The sequence below is a fragment of the Lycorma delicatula genome, chromosome 3 (assembly GCF_047948215.1).
Source record: "Lycorma delicatula isolate Av1 chromosome 3, ASM4794821v1, whole genome shotgun sequence".
NCBI lineage: Eukaryota > Metazoa > Arthropoda > Insecta > Hemiptera > Fulgoridae > Lycorma > Lycorma delicatula.
Genome location: NC_134457.1, coordinates 139,513,158 through 139,527,750, shown reverse-complemented (window position 1 = coordinate 139,527,750; position 14,593 = coordinate 139,513,158). Strand labels below are relative to the sequence as shown.

Genomic DNA, 14,593 nt, shown 5'->3' with positions numbered 1-14,593 from the left:
ATTCAATAGAGAATAATGAATAATTTTATTACCTGAATAAAGTCATAGTAATTTATATTACTATGATTAAAGTCTGTTAAAATAGCTATTTCATGCAACAGCTGTTTTCAAGCAAACTTACTCATAATTCTCAGTTGAAAGCAGTAACTAATTGTCTGACCTCAATGTACTCATTCAGGGAATACAGGATTTAATAACTATTAGCTACCTCTGTATGTAATATTTTAGTTTGGTTTATAAAAAAGAAAATACAAGGATTTTTTTTAAATAGAAAATATGCAGTGTAACTTGGTTTCAAACAATCTTAAAAACAAAATAAGTTTTTACATTATTCATAAGTCATTTTTAAAAATATATTATTCCTCTTTTACCTTGTAATCAGAAAGAGCTTCACATACTTCTTCATGTTTATTAGCAGTAAAAAGATCATCAGCTTTTTTTATTGCATCTCTACGTGTTTTTTCATCAAGTTCTTTCTCGTTTAAAGGCATTTGATGCGGTAAATCTGCGTTTGACCACAAAGACACTAAACTAAAAAATACTACGGGAACTGGTAAGCTATTCTGTAAAAAAAAGATATATTTTTTAAATTAACAAATATGTCAATGATATGTATAAACTGATAAAGAGTTAAGAGCGTAACTATAACATTATACAAATAAAAATTAAATGACAAATATAACAGCTTTTCACAATCATTCATTTATCAACCACTTCAAAACTACTAAAAACTCTTCACAACAATATACTGCATTACAAACACAAATCTAACCAATTCCAAAAATGTGATTTCTAATGTCAGAAAACTAATATAAGAATTTCATATGCAAGCCGAAAGAGAAATACTTTTACATCTATAATACAACTTATAAAAATAAATTCAATAATTTATTTATTTATATATATGTAAGTATGTTTATACATGAATGACAACATTCTTTGACATCCAATTTATATCTTTTTGTTAGTACCATTTTTCTGCAATATAACTTAAATAACTCATCAATTCTGTTTAATCCATTTTTATTATATATTTTATAAAGGGTGTATAAAAAAGAATTGGGGGTTTTAATTTATTATAATATCTTTTAGATGAGGGAACTATGTTGATTTACAGCTATAATCAAAGAGCAAAAAGGACAGTTTTAGTTACGCACATAGTCATAGATTTATTTCCTATCTATTGATTTAACAGTGCCACTAACAAAGATGGCAACTCCTGAATAGAAAACCTTCTGTGTTCTGCAGTTTGCCAATGTGAGTCTTTAGTTACAGTTCAACATAGTTTCTGTAGAAAGTTTAATTGTGATCCTCTACGTGGTAATAATTCATTGAGGTATAACTGGTTTGAAACAACTGTTTGACTGTGTAAAGAGAAAAATACAGGATGATCAGGTGTCTGAAGAAAATGGTCAATGTATTATCAGGAAGTCTTTTCTACAGTCCTAAAAAAAAACTGTTAGAAAGGCAAGCAGCGAACTAGTAATGTGGTGACAACAAAGTGGAATGTTTTAAGGAAAAGCCTACATGTGTGCCATACCTTTACTGCTGTTACAGGTTTGAAGCTTACCAACTACACTCTACATGCCGACTCCACAATCAAAGTGTTGCAGCATGAAATGACGACTTTCTTGATCTTACTATTTTTAGTGATTAGTCAGCATTTCATCATAGGGAAAAGTTAACAGACATAATGTTTTTATCTGAGGGTTAGAAAATGAACTCTTACAATGTGAAAGAGACTGCCAAACATAAGTTGCTTATTTGGATATACTACATACTTGAATCTTTCGTCAACTGTAAGAAGAACCAAAGTATTTTATTTGGAAATAAAATGGTGCACCTCTTCACTCCCAAGACCGTATGGTATTGGTTAAATGACATTTTCCTGAACTGTGGATCGGTCGGGATTGAACCGAATGTCACAGTTTGTTTGCAGTTACCTCCAAGACCATGCAATCAAACACCATATGATTTCGCCTGAGATTTTATAAAGAATCTTGAGTAAGTACCTCTATTTTCTATTGATCTATCTGATTTGAGGCAGAGAATTGAATGAAATAGCTGTCATTTCCATTACTCCAGACATACTGGTTAAAGTATTTGATGAACTCTCCTTAGCTGTATGTGTGCAAAAAAAAAAGGTATTCACACTGAACACTTGCAGAGAAAATCTGTAAGTGTTACCCTTTCATTTTATTTGTTTTTCATACTGTAAATAAAAGTAAATATATATATTAAATTAGTTTTAAAACCCCAATATTCACTTAAAACACTCTGTACTATAACTTAACTTCATTAATTACACTTAGCTGAGAGTGGAGATGACAGATATGGTTTACATGTCACATGTGTCTTGTTTATGTTATGTGGATGTTTCTTATAGAAACATTCCTAAGTTAACTTCTGACTAACATTGGAATAATTCAGTTTGTAATAACCACCAGCAACCAACAACTAATGATGTGTCCATCTTTATTTTCAGTTCTGATTAAAGACATAATGAAACATGTAAAAAAAAAATATTCCTTCCTCCACATGTTATATAAGTTGGTTAATTGCAAAACAAATGAGATTTTAAGATGTTTGTGGAATAATTTTGGCCTTTAATATAATATAAAATCTGGAAAAAAATTACACTGACAAACTGATTAAAAATGTATGTACTCCATTAAAAATTTCCTGGAATTTCTGGAACTTATCACAAATAGAAAATAATTTTTTTTTAAATCTTAAAAATCTCAAATTAAATCACCTAAGTATTATGATACATCTTAAGCATTATTTGAAAGAATCATATCAGATGACTGCAGATCATTCTATTAAAAATATTATTTTTATTAATTTTTAATCTATGTGCATAGTCACCCATAAATATCTTGTAGAGAATAATCCACTCTAGAAAGACTACATGCACAATATGGAAGTATGATTTTTGTGAGTCCCAAACTTCATGTTAACAATGTGTCTCAGTCAGATCATAATGACACAAAGATCATTTCTGTAGAACTCAGCAGTTGCACAATCACCTCGGCCTCCTGCCATACAGATTGTATTTACTTCTTTGAATTCCAACAAGGTACTAATTGTGAAGGGGACTTCAACAGCTAGAGCCATGTATGGAGTTACAGGAATGAAGATAAAAATGGAAAGGCAGTACTTTCATGTTCTGAAACTTACAAACTCTTACACGATAGCAAACAGCCCCCTTCTTTTAAGAATAGACAATGGAGAAGAGAATAAACACAAGATCTCCTTTTTCTAAATGAAACCGTGGCTCATCACTGTTCAAAATCAGTATGCTCACCTATACCAAACACCCAACATAAACCTGTAATGTGCCAAATTCTACCTATTATTAGGCCACAAAAATAAAATTTTAAATACAGATTTCAAAAAGGCAGACTGAACAAAATTCTCTAGTATGCTAGAAGAGAGGGTATAAACTATTGTTCCTATCCCTCAGAATTATAACTCCGTTACTAATAGAATGAAAATCTGCTCATAGGCATCAATTCCTAGAGGTCCCACAGCTAACTGCCTTCCACATGTAACTCCATCAACATCTGTCTTGTTGGATGAATACTAGACACTCCATGAGGAAGTCTTTTCAGTGAAGAAACTGCCCAAGAAGCCCAGAACATTTTCTCTTCTATTTCTGAGGCAAAAGGAGAACATCCCAACCCCCTAGGGGAAGACACCTGCCTTGTGACGCTTCCGGTTGCCCCCCCCCTGTTCTTGGCCTGATGGACTTTAACAGGTCGTCTTTCGCCATCTAACAATAATATGCCAGGCCTCGTTGGAATGCCACCGATGTAAATGCCTCGGTAGATATTTACAGCAGTGATTTTTAAACTAAGCTTTTGCCTTCGCTGTAGGCCTTGTCCAGACATCTTGAATGTCCTACATTGTTGCCCTCTGAACTAGCTAAACGAGCTTGTGGAAGCACGAACCCCATGCCTAACTTTTATTGAGCCAATTTCTAGTACATGTCTCAAAATTCGAGCCAAATTAACAACAACATACCACCAAAAATGTTCGCAACAACAAAATTTAGTCTTAGTTCCCTTAGTGAACTCTACTTCAGTTCATACCTCTAACTTTAGGTTAATTTACAGACTCAGGTGTGGTCTACAAGGGAGAGGTGGACAGACCTCCTACTCCCAGTCAGCTTCATCGCAGAGTCCCGCATGAAATTTACTTTCTTCAACCATTGTCGAGATGCCGCTCACGGATAAATGGGATCCAAATGGCAAGGAAACAGAGGAAGCCAGCCACAATAGTTCAGTCTCTACAAGTCTTCCAACTGACCCGCAGATCAAAGAATGAATCCACTCTCTCAAGTTCCCTAACAACTCTGGTACATTCAGCCTTGTACCACGGAAAAACATAAAGTACATGGTCCACAGTGTCATCGACTCTACAGTCCGGACACAAGCCGGAGTCAACCAAACCAAACTATTTCTAAAGGCACAATGTCCCGTAAGGAACTGAGTTATATACAGATTGGGGGAAACCCAACTAATTGCTCACAGCTACCTAACATTTGGAAAGATACCATGCATGTATCGACCAGCAGAAGAATCGTTCCAGCAACCCATCGCCGGCATAAGCCACGATGTGGCAGCCACTGGGCATCCGAAACCACATGCGAGAGTCGAACTCAACTACCCAGATGAGTGGACCTAAAACACTGCCCTGCGGACAACCTTTTGACAGGGTCTTTCTTGCTTCCAAGTCGCCGTCACAAAGGATGACGGTTCTATCGCTGAGGTAGCTCAAGAGAGTTCTAATCTGATTTAGCGAACACTCACGCTGCTGAAATTGGAACAAGGCAGAGGGCCACCACAAGTTATTGAAGGCCCCAGATATGTCCAAAAAGACGCCAAGCACGTATTTGCACTCGCTGGACGAAGTCAGATCCATTACCTTAAGAATTGCGTTCTCTGTGCCCTTGCCGAGACGAAAACCATAGTGGCCGTCCATCAGTATATGGTTAGAAGTCAACCTAAAATTAATGCAGAGGTTCAAGACCTTCTGGAAAACCTTACATGCAAGAGTGTCAGAGGACGGTAAGAACTTACAGTGGGATCTTTGTCGCCACCTTTGAAGAGAAATTTCAACACACCACGTTTCCAACACGCTGGGAAATATCCAGCAAAAAGCATCCTATTAAAAACCCTAGTCAAAGGACCAAGAATCACCGGCAATGTGCGAACAAGGAGCTCCACTGTAATACCATCATATCCGGGGGCTTTATTCCTAGCCAGGCTACAAATTTCTTGGCGGACTTCTGCCTGAGTAATCTCAGAAGACAAATTATCAAAGTGAAAACCAACAACTTCCCTGTGAACACGTCGATGATACGAGGTTTCACTAACCTCAGTATCATCTGGCAGATCGTTCATCAGAAGAGTGAGAACATGATCTTTGACCAAGTACTCTATAGACAACACCCCATGTGTCTTTGTTTCCCTGCTCTTGTACAAAAGAGCACCAGGAATCACTCTTAGAAGACCTAACCTTGTGAAAATACTCGGTCCTCTTCCGACGATAATCCGCAACCAGAACTGTATGCCGATCAGGATCATCCTGACGCTGTGCGGCTCTCCTGAGCCGACCCACAGTCTGCTTCAACGCGGTCAAGTCCCGAGTCCACCATCCAGCCACACTCTCTCTCGACCTGTGCTTCTAGGAATCGACAGTTCAGAGGCTTCAACTACCGCAGAAGAAAAATTCTCTGCCAGGTTGTCTAACAGGACCTCGTCCAGACTTTGAGCAAAAACTCAAAGCCTGGCCGCAAGAATATTTGAAAACCTAGGCCAATCCGCACACCTGTGCAGGAAGCGCCCCTGCTGAACAGGAACGTTCCCCCTAAAGACATCACGCCTACCAATTGGTAGGCTCACCTACCAATTCAAAAACTATTAGCCGATGATCACCCTCGCAATCATTAACTACAGACCAGTTAAGAATCCTACCAGGGATATGCTTACCCATGGTAACATCGATATTGGTACCATGGAAGGCCCTCCGCAAACCAACTCCACCTGTGAAGGTAGACAATTCGCCGGCTACATTAAATAAATCAAAATGATGCTGCACGTTGAAACCTTAGATCAATTCTCCGCTATCATCCGTGATCCCACTGGGCCAAAAAGGCGATTTGCATTCCCATCAACTCCTATAAGAATAGTACGACCTGCTACCAATTTAACAATCCTATCCCATCTTTTCAAATGCTGTGCAGTGGGATCCCTGTACTGAAAGTACAAACTAACGACAACCAGATTCGGACCATCCACGGAAAGCTTGACAACGACGTGATGCATGTCAGAGGCCTGCCATAAGAAGATGCTATCTAAAGACTTCCTGCACAGTACGGCGGATTTGCTGTCACCAACGAAAAACTTCTTCCAACCTGGAAAATCTGGCAGATCACTCTTGACCATGTATGGGTGTTGCAGATGAACAACATCGAGGCTCCGTTTCTCGACAACTTCACCAAAATCAACTTTGACTGCATAGGCACCCTAGACATTTAGATGATCGAACATAACCATCAAGGAAGTTGAAATAAATTTCAACTGCCCTCTTGTAACAACCACACTCCTTGGCTCTCTTCACCACAATGCGCACAGACCAACGTATATTTACAGAATTTGGCCCTACGGCTGAAGCAGCATTTGAAACATCGCTGCACGTCAAGGTATTCCTTGACGCAGCAGGATGCGAAAACCAGGAAAACTCTACCCTCCGACAAGAATTTCTGGAAGAGACCAGCGCCTAATTCAAACACCCTAAGGAGGTTACTAAGGTGTTACATACAACCAACCCCAGCCAAATAAATACTTGCCAATGTTAAAGCAAACCAAATTGCTCATCAGTTCCTTTTAAATAGCAAACCAGCAAGCATCTATAAGATAAGAAAAAACTCGTTCAACACAAACCTGACCCAGAGAATAACAATCTCTCCCAACCTTTCACCCAGCTTGAACTTGAAATAATTCTGAGAAAATGTAATAATGGCAAAGTAGTTTGTCTAGATGATATACAAGTCAAGCATATCAAGAACTTTGGCCCTGATGCAAACAGTGGGTCCTCAAATTGATGAACAACTGAATCCAAACACTCAAGATAGCAGGCATACATACGCACTTAATAACACCTTACGGAACCTGTTAGCAAGCCTGACAGTGCTTCAGCGTCCTTAAATGTATTCCTCCAACTCTCAAAAAAAAAAAAGCCTGGCAAAGATTTTACTGCTATGCCATCTCTATAAGGTATTTGAAAGACTCATCCTCCAAAGAATGATGGATAAATCAAACCTTGTCTCTTCCTTCAACAGGCAAGTTTCAGGGAAGGGAAGAGTTGTACATCGCAGGTTCTAGAAATTAACTCAGCATACCAAAGATGGTTTTGAAAGGCAATGGCAGATAACAGGAACTGTATTCATAGATTACATGGCAACCTACGACACTGTCAATCACAAACTTCTCATAGCAAAAGTTAACAAAAATCACACAACTCTCAGCTCACATACATGATAAGGAACCTTCTCCAAAACAAGAGGTTCTAAGTGGAATTCCAGGGAAAAAGAAGTAGGTGAACACAGAAAAATGGTCTACCCCAGGGTAGTGTGCTTGCACTGGCTCTTTTCAACATCAATACCAATGATCAGCCACTACCTGGGAAAAGTCAGTTACATATTCACTGATGATTGTGCACTCACTGCTCAAGCTGCCAGTTTTGAGGAGATGGTGGTAACATTAAGCAATAGACAGATTGTTTGAACACCAAGATATGAAAGGCTGCGTGGAACAATGTGATGTCAAAACTGACTGGAACAACCTGAGGAGCAAAGCCAGATACAGTGAGAACCTAACCACTCATGCTATGCTATTCAATAGCAAGTATGCCTGTCCATTACAATACGGATCTTGCCATACCAAGTAGACATGGCATTGACTGAAACAAGTCACATTATCATGGACTGCTTATGACCTACCCTCTGGAAAAGCTGTATTGTTTGACTGGTATTGCACTACCTGATATCCAACATGAAAGAGCAGTTCGTAAGGAGAGGTTCAAGGCTTTAACATCCCAAGTTCATCATTTGTATGACCATGAACCAGCACAGCAACAGCTTACGTTGAGAAAGAGTTTTCTGATGATCATTCAAATTTGCAGGAATACTCCAACAAGTGAGACTTACTCTGTGATGTGCCAGGGATGCACATCTCAAAGGGTGGAAAACACCCAATGAAGAACTTCTCCCTAGACACAAACAGGACTGGACAAGTTGGAAATCTCTTAATAGGCTGTGCTCAGGTGTCAAAGATACAGGACAAACTTACTTATGTAGACTATTTGCATCCAACAATGGTGGTACACAGACTGCACCTCATTTGCTCAGTCTCATTTTTACCCAGCCAAATCTACACAGAAGAAACTGCTTGAGGCAACAAAGAATGCATTTGACAAAGAATACACATCAGTATATATATCTGCACTATACTTGTTTTCATAATCTTCTTATAGTGTAATCCTTAATGTAATTTTTTTCAGTTAATTTTATTTGATTTGAAACTTCCAATGAAATTTTTTTATTTAATTTAGATTTAGCTTAAAACAATGATTTTGGTACGCTATAAACAAATCTATTACTGGCAATTTTTCTAAATTCAATACTAAAAACAGAAATAAAATATTTAATTTGCAAATATGATTATGTGCTTTTATAAGAATTATTTTCAAGTACTGAATACAATCCTTTGTGATTTTGCAAAATACTGATTAAGTATTTGATGTACAATGTTAATAAAATACATCTTTACAAGTTATCTAAAATAAGTATTTGAAGGATGATTAAACAGAGAAGAAATGGAAATGATCCTAGTTCACTAGGATCATTACCATACCAGTAGTGATTCTGCAAGGTTGCCAATGTGGACCAGCAATGCTAAGAACCAACATAAACCACGCACAATACCCAACACCACTTACTATAAAATAAGGGTTATTTCAAAACTGTCTTCTGATTAAATGTTGGTAAGCAAGGTCAATAAGAAACAGAAACTGTCACTATCAATCTCACAAACTACAATATTGTAGTTTTTATCTTTTTAATACAACAAATGCAATTCATTCTTTCTTTGCAAGAGGCGGAATACAAAGTTGGCATTAGTTATAATTTTCAATTGACATGATCTAAATCATTTTCTGGTAATAAATGTGATATTATAGTAATAATTTGTGAAATACTAGAACCAAACTGCAAACCTACAAAAAGCCATCTACAAACTGAAAAATTTTCAATAAGGGAATGACAAATCAAACATGATGTCCACAATATCTTGGGACCTTTAGGGGTTTTTTCAGGTATCTGCATGGGATTTAACTGCAGGATCAAACATAAAAATCAAGTTTCACAAAAACGTTTAAACAATTAAATTGTTCAAATCTAGGAAAAATGTATATTTATATAAGTAATTTTATAATAATTTACATGTAAAAATATATTTTATACAAGCAATTCAATATAAGTAATTTTTAAAATAGTACAGCTCAAATCACAGAAAAACTGTGGGTATTATACAAATTTCAGTTGTACCCTGATTTGAGCTGTACTATTTTAAAAATTATTTATATAAAAATTTAATGTTATTTTTTATTAAACCTTTTAAAAACTTCCTACGATTTTTTTATTTATTTTTAAAAATCATACTGGAAGATGGATGAAACACCTTGGAAAATTTTCATGTTAGATAACAAAAGTTGATTTTGTTCATTGTTATTAAATTATTAACAAAAACATTTTATTATTGTAGATTGTTTTTATATAATTTTAAAGAAAAATGTTTGATTTAACGAGTCTGATATAGTTTAATAATCATACTGGTCATTGTATCATACTGGCACAATGTAAATACAATTTCATCAAATCTTGAACTTGCTATTCTGTGAAAAAAAATTTAGTGACTTATTGTTACATATAAAAAGTCGTCATGAAGTAGTCTCACAGAGAGTAACTTCCCTCCCCAAAAAAAAAACTTCAAGGTTAATTCCTGCTTTATTCTATCACTAGAAATATTTCATTCTAAAGTTAAGATTTTGAATCTTTATCAATTAGCTTTTCCATCAGTTTTTGTGCAACTCCTTTGGTATAGGCCAAAATATACTCGACATAAAACCACAGTAAATTTTTTGTAGATCTATGTGATTGTAGTTTAAACTTAATGTCTTTAAAAACAGGGAAATTATTAAATTTTTTACAAATTTCAAAAATTGTAAAACTGCCTCCTCTATGAATCATGAGACCTTGCCGTTGGTGAGGGAGCTTGAGTGCTCAGGGATACAGAGTAGCTGGACCGAAGGTGTAACCATATCGGAGAGGTATCTGTTGAGAGCCAGACTAAGGAATGATTCCTGAAAGAGGGCAGCAGCTCTTTTTCAGTAGTTGTTAGGGGCGTGAGTCACAATGACTTAAACGGCCATATCAACATCACTCAGTCCTCTGAGTACTGCGCAGCTGAAAGCAATGAAAAAACTACAGCTGCTTTTTTTCCAAGAAAATGTGGCTCTCTGCATTTTCATATAGCAATAATGGAGGCGCCTTCCTTGGTAAAATATTCCGGAGGTAAACTAGTCCCCTGTTCGGATCTCCGGGTGGGGACTACTAAGGAAGGGGTCACCAGAAAATTAAAAACTAACATTCTACGAGTCGGAGCGTGGAATGTTAGAAGCTTAAAAAAGGTTGGTAGGCTAGAAAATTTAAAAAGGGAAATGGATAGGATAAATGTAGATGTAGTAGGAATTAGTGAGGTTCAGTAGGAAGAGGAAGGCGACTTTTGGTCAGGTGATTTTAGAGTAATTAACTCAGCTTCAAATAATGGGCAGGCAGGAGTAGGTTTCATAATGTACAAGAAGATAGGGAAGAGAGTAGAGTATTTCAAAACGCATAGCGATAGAATTATTGTAATAAGGATAAAATCAAAACCTAAACCGACAACGATTGTTAACGTCTATATGCCTACAAGCGCCCATGATGATGATGAGGTAGAGTGTGTATACGAAGAGATTGATGAAGCAATTAAACACGTAAAAGGAGATGAAAATTTAATAATAGTTGGAGATTGGAATGCAAGCATTAGAAAAGGCAAGGAAGGAAATATAGTGGGTGAATACGGGCTGGGCAAAGGGAATGAAAGAGGGGACCGACTTATAGAATTTTGCACGAAGTATAATTTAGTAATTAACAACACCCAATTTAAAAATCATAATAGAAGAATATACACTTGGAAAAAGCCAGGCGATACTGCAAGGTATCAGATAGATTATATCATGGTTAAGCAAAGATTTAGAAATTAACTCGTTGACTGCAAAACTTACCCTGGAGCAGACATTGATAGCGACCATAATTTGGTGATAATGAAATGTAGATTGGGGTTTAAAAACCTGAAGAAAAGGTGTCAGATGAATCGGTGGAATTTAGAGAAGCTTGAGGAAGAGGAGGTAAAGAAGATTTTTGAGGAGGACATCGCAAGAGGTCTGAGTAAAAAAGATAAGATAGAAAATGTAGAAGAAGAATGGGAGAATGTTAAAAAGGAAATTCTTAAATCAGCAGAAGCAAACTTAGGCGGAATAAAGAGAACTGGTAGAAAACCTTGGGTTTCAGACGATATATTGCAGCTGATGGATGAACGTAGAAAATATAAGAATGCTAGTGATGAAGAAAGTAAAAGGAACTATCGGCAATTAAGAAATGCTATAAACAGGAAGTGCAAACTGGCGAAAGAAGAGTGGATTAAAGAAAAGTGTTCAGAAGTGGAAAGAGAAATGAACATTGGTAAAATAGACGGAGCATACAGGAAAGTTAAGTAAAATTTTGTGGTACATAAGTTAAAATCTAAGTGTTAAACAAAGATGGTACACCGATTTATAATACAAAAGGAAAGGTATTACCTTTCCATTCCACCCACCTATTGGGTTGGGTGGGATAAATTTTTCCAAATGCTTCTTTCTTCATCTATTTGCCGCAATACCTCTTCATTTGTCACTTTATCCACCCATCTGATTTTTAACATTCTCCTATAGCACCACATTTCAAAAGCTTCTAATCTTTTCTTCTCAGATACTCCGGTTGTCCAAGTTTCACTTCCATGGTGCTATAGGAGAATGTTAAAAATCAAATGGGTAGATAAAGTGACAAATGAAGAGGTATTGCAGCAAATAGATGAAGAAAGAAGCATTTGGAAAAATATAGTTAAAAGAAGAGACAGACTTATAGGCCACATACTAAGGCATCCTGGAATAGTCACTTTAATATTGGAAGGACAGGTAGAAGGAAAAAATTGTGTAGGCAGGCCACGTTTGGAATATGTAAAACAAATTGTTAGGGATGTAGGATGTAGAGGGTATACTGAAATGAATCTTGGAGAGCTGCATCAAACCAGTCAAATGACTGAAGACAAAAAACAAAGTAAAACTGTATATAAAAAATGCTGAAAATAATGAAACATTCTGAAACATTATGAAGCATATGAAACATTCTGAAAACAAAATATCCCTGCTTTCAATGTTCTAATTGTGAATTGATCTATTTCAAAAATAAAAATTGTATGTATAAACATATAGCTTTTCTTTTTTTTCCTGTTTAGCCTCTGGTAATTACCGTTCAGATAATACGTCAGAGGATGAATGAGGATGATATGTATGAGTGTAAATGAAGTATAGTCTTGTACAGTATCAGTTCGACCATTCCTGAGATGTGTGGTTAATTGTAACCCAACCACCAATAAACACCAGTATCCACGATCTAGTATTTAAATCCACGTAAAAATAACTGACTTTACTAGGACTCGAATGCTGAAACTCTCGACTTCCAAATCAATTGATTTGAGAAGATGCATTCACCACTAGACCAACCTCGTGAGTTAAAACATATAAAATCTGAGTACATGTGAATTAAGCAGGTTACATATGCATCTATTCTTTTTTTAATAAAATAAAAACTGAGGTTTATTTTATAAAATCTAAATGTGTTGATGTGGTTTAAATAAAACATTTACATTTTATGAAATAAACTGCATTTTTATTTTTTTTTTTACAAACAATACCTTTCTTTCTTAACTGACTAGTACATAAATAAACCATTTCTTCAAGAATAATGTCAGAACAGTGTCATACAAAGAATTTTTATGATTTCAGTAAAAAATACATCCATGCACAAATTTACAGAAAAAAAATAATAATTTGTACTTAACAATTATAATTAAATTTTGATAAAAGTTACATTCTTTATATTAATATTTAATGATCAGTTATTAAGAATTTTAGTTTTAAAATAAAGTTTCAGTCTGCAATAAAAAAGGAAAAATGTGATATAAATATCACAAAATGTGTGTAAACAGCTAGCAAAAAAAATGCTAGTTTTTTTTGTAATTAAGAAATATGCTACATACAAAAAATAAATGCAGTTACTATCATAAAAATTAATTGCTTACATATTTCTTGAAGTTTTTGTTAATCAACACTCCTGCTTTGCCTAAAACGAAATTTCGTTTACTACATATAGAAAACCCACATCTTAAATGTTTGAAATACGCTAATAAAATGTTACTTTTAAGCATTTCAACAATTTATTAAAATTGTATGAATGTAAGTTAAACGAAAATTAAAAACTAAACATTACCGTAAAACGTTAAAAGCCAAAATGACTACTTGAAAACCCAACCTGTTCATTCATGAACATAAACATAAACTACACGAATAACAGCTGACTCAACCCTCAACAGTTATCGATAGTGACTGGCAACAGCGATAGTTAACTCAATCTGTATATGAGAAAACAACCATATAAGTTTTTGTATTACTAGAAAGCTCTTTTAGCTTAATTTCGTGCTACAGGTAAATTGAGACACAATTACTTAATTTTGAAAGAAAGCTAAATATCCAGTTGAACAATATCCATAAAACTGGTTTATTGTTGGCTATTAGGGACAAATAGTAGAGGTATTCACAATGGAGAGATATATTGACGGGGAGCGAATATAACAACCATTTATGTTAAGTAAATATGCTTTATAATTCTCATTACAGCTGTTAGTTGAGACAGGCAAAATGACAGACTGCTTGTTAGCATAAAATTAAACTGGAAAGCTGGAATGTGTATTACTTCTTGAATTTTAAAAACACACTTTGAATATTAGATGACTTAAAGCTATATATCATTATATTATAACAATCTAGTACTAATCAATTCCCCGACGGGGAGTCTTATTCTTTAAGACTTTGGGGGGTTGGTATCCCCATGGGCCTAGCTTTTGCAGTTTTTCTTCCCACTACACATTTAGCTGCAGAGTACTTTACACTATACACATATACTACACCAAGAACACTCCACGAATTTTAACATATACATTTATTCGACTACACAACAACATCCAACACTATTTTCTCTTTCATTTACACTCGGTGCTGTCACGACATCTTACGAAACGCAACCGTAACCTAAGGTGGGAACTATCGTGCCGATGGGTGAATGGTTCTACGTACTGAGTATCGAATAATGTCCTCTGGGCACCAGAGCAAA

At 35.7% G+C, this 14,593-nt stretch overlaps 1 protein-coding gene across 2 annotated transcripts in view; it reads right to left on the bottom strand.

Moving 5' to 3' along the window:
* The window catches only part of LOC142322047 (regulator of microtubule dynamics protein 1-like), a 46,746-nt gene extending 32,918 nt beyond the window's left edge, over window positions 1-13,828 (bottom strand). Inside the window, exons 1-2 of one of the 2 annotated variants that reach the window (XM_075360662.1) lie at window positions 13,694-13,828; window positions 372-563 (exon numbers count right to left, since the gene is read on the bottom strand). In XM_075360662.1, coding sequence (XP_075216777.1) covers window positions 372-491 — 120 coding nt within the window. In that variant the 5' untranslated portion in view covers window positions 492-563; window positions 13,694-13,828. The other variant, XM_075360661.1, reaches the window with a different exon arrangement.
* Window positions 13,829-14,593: the final 765 nt, after the last annotated feature.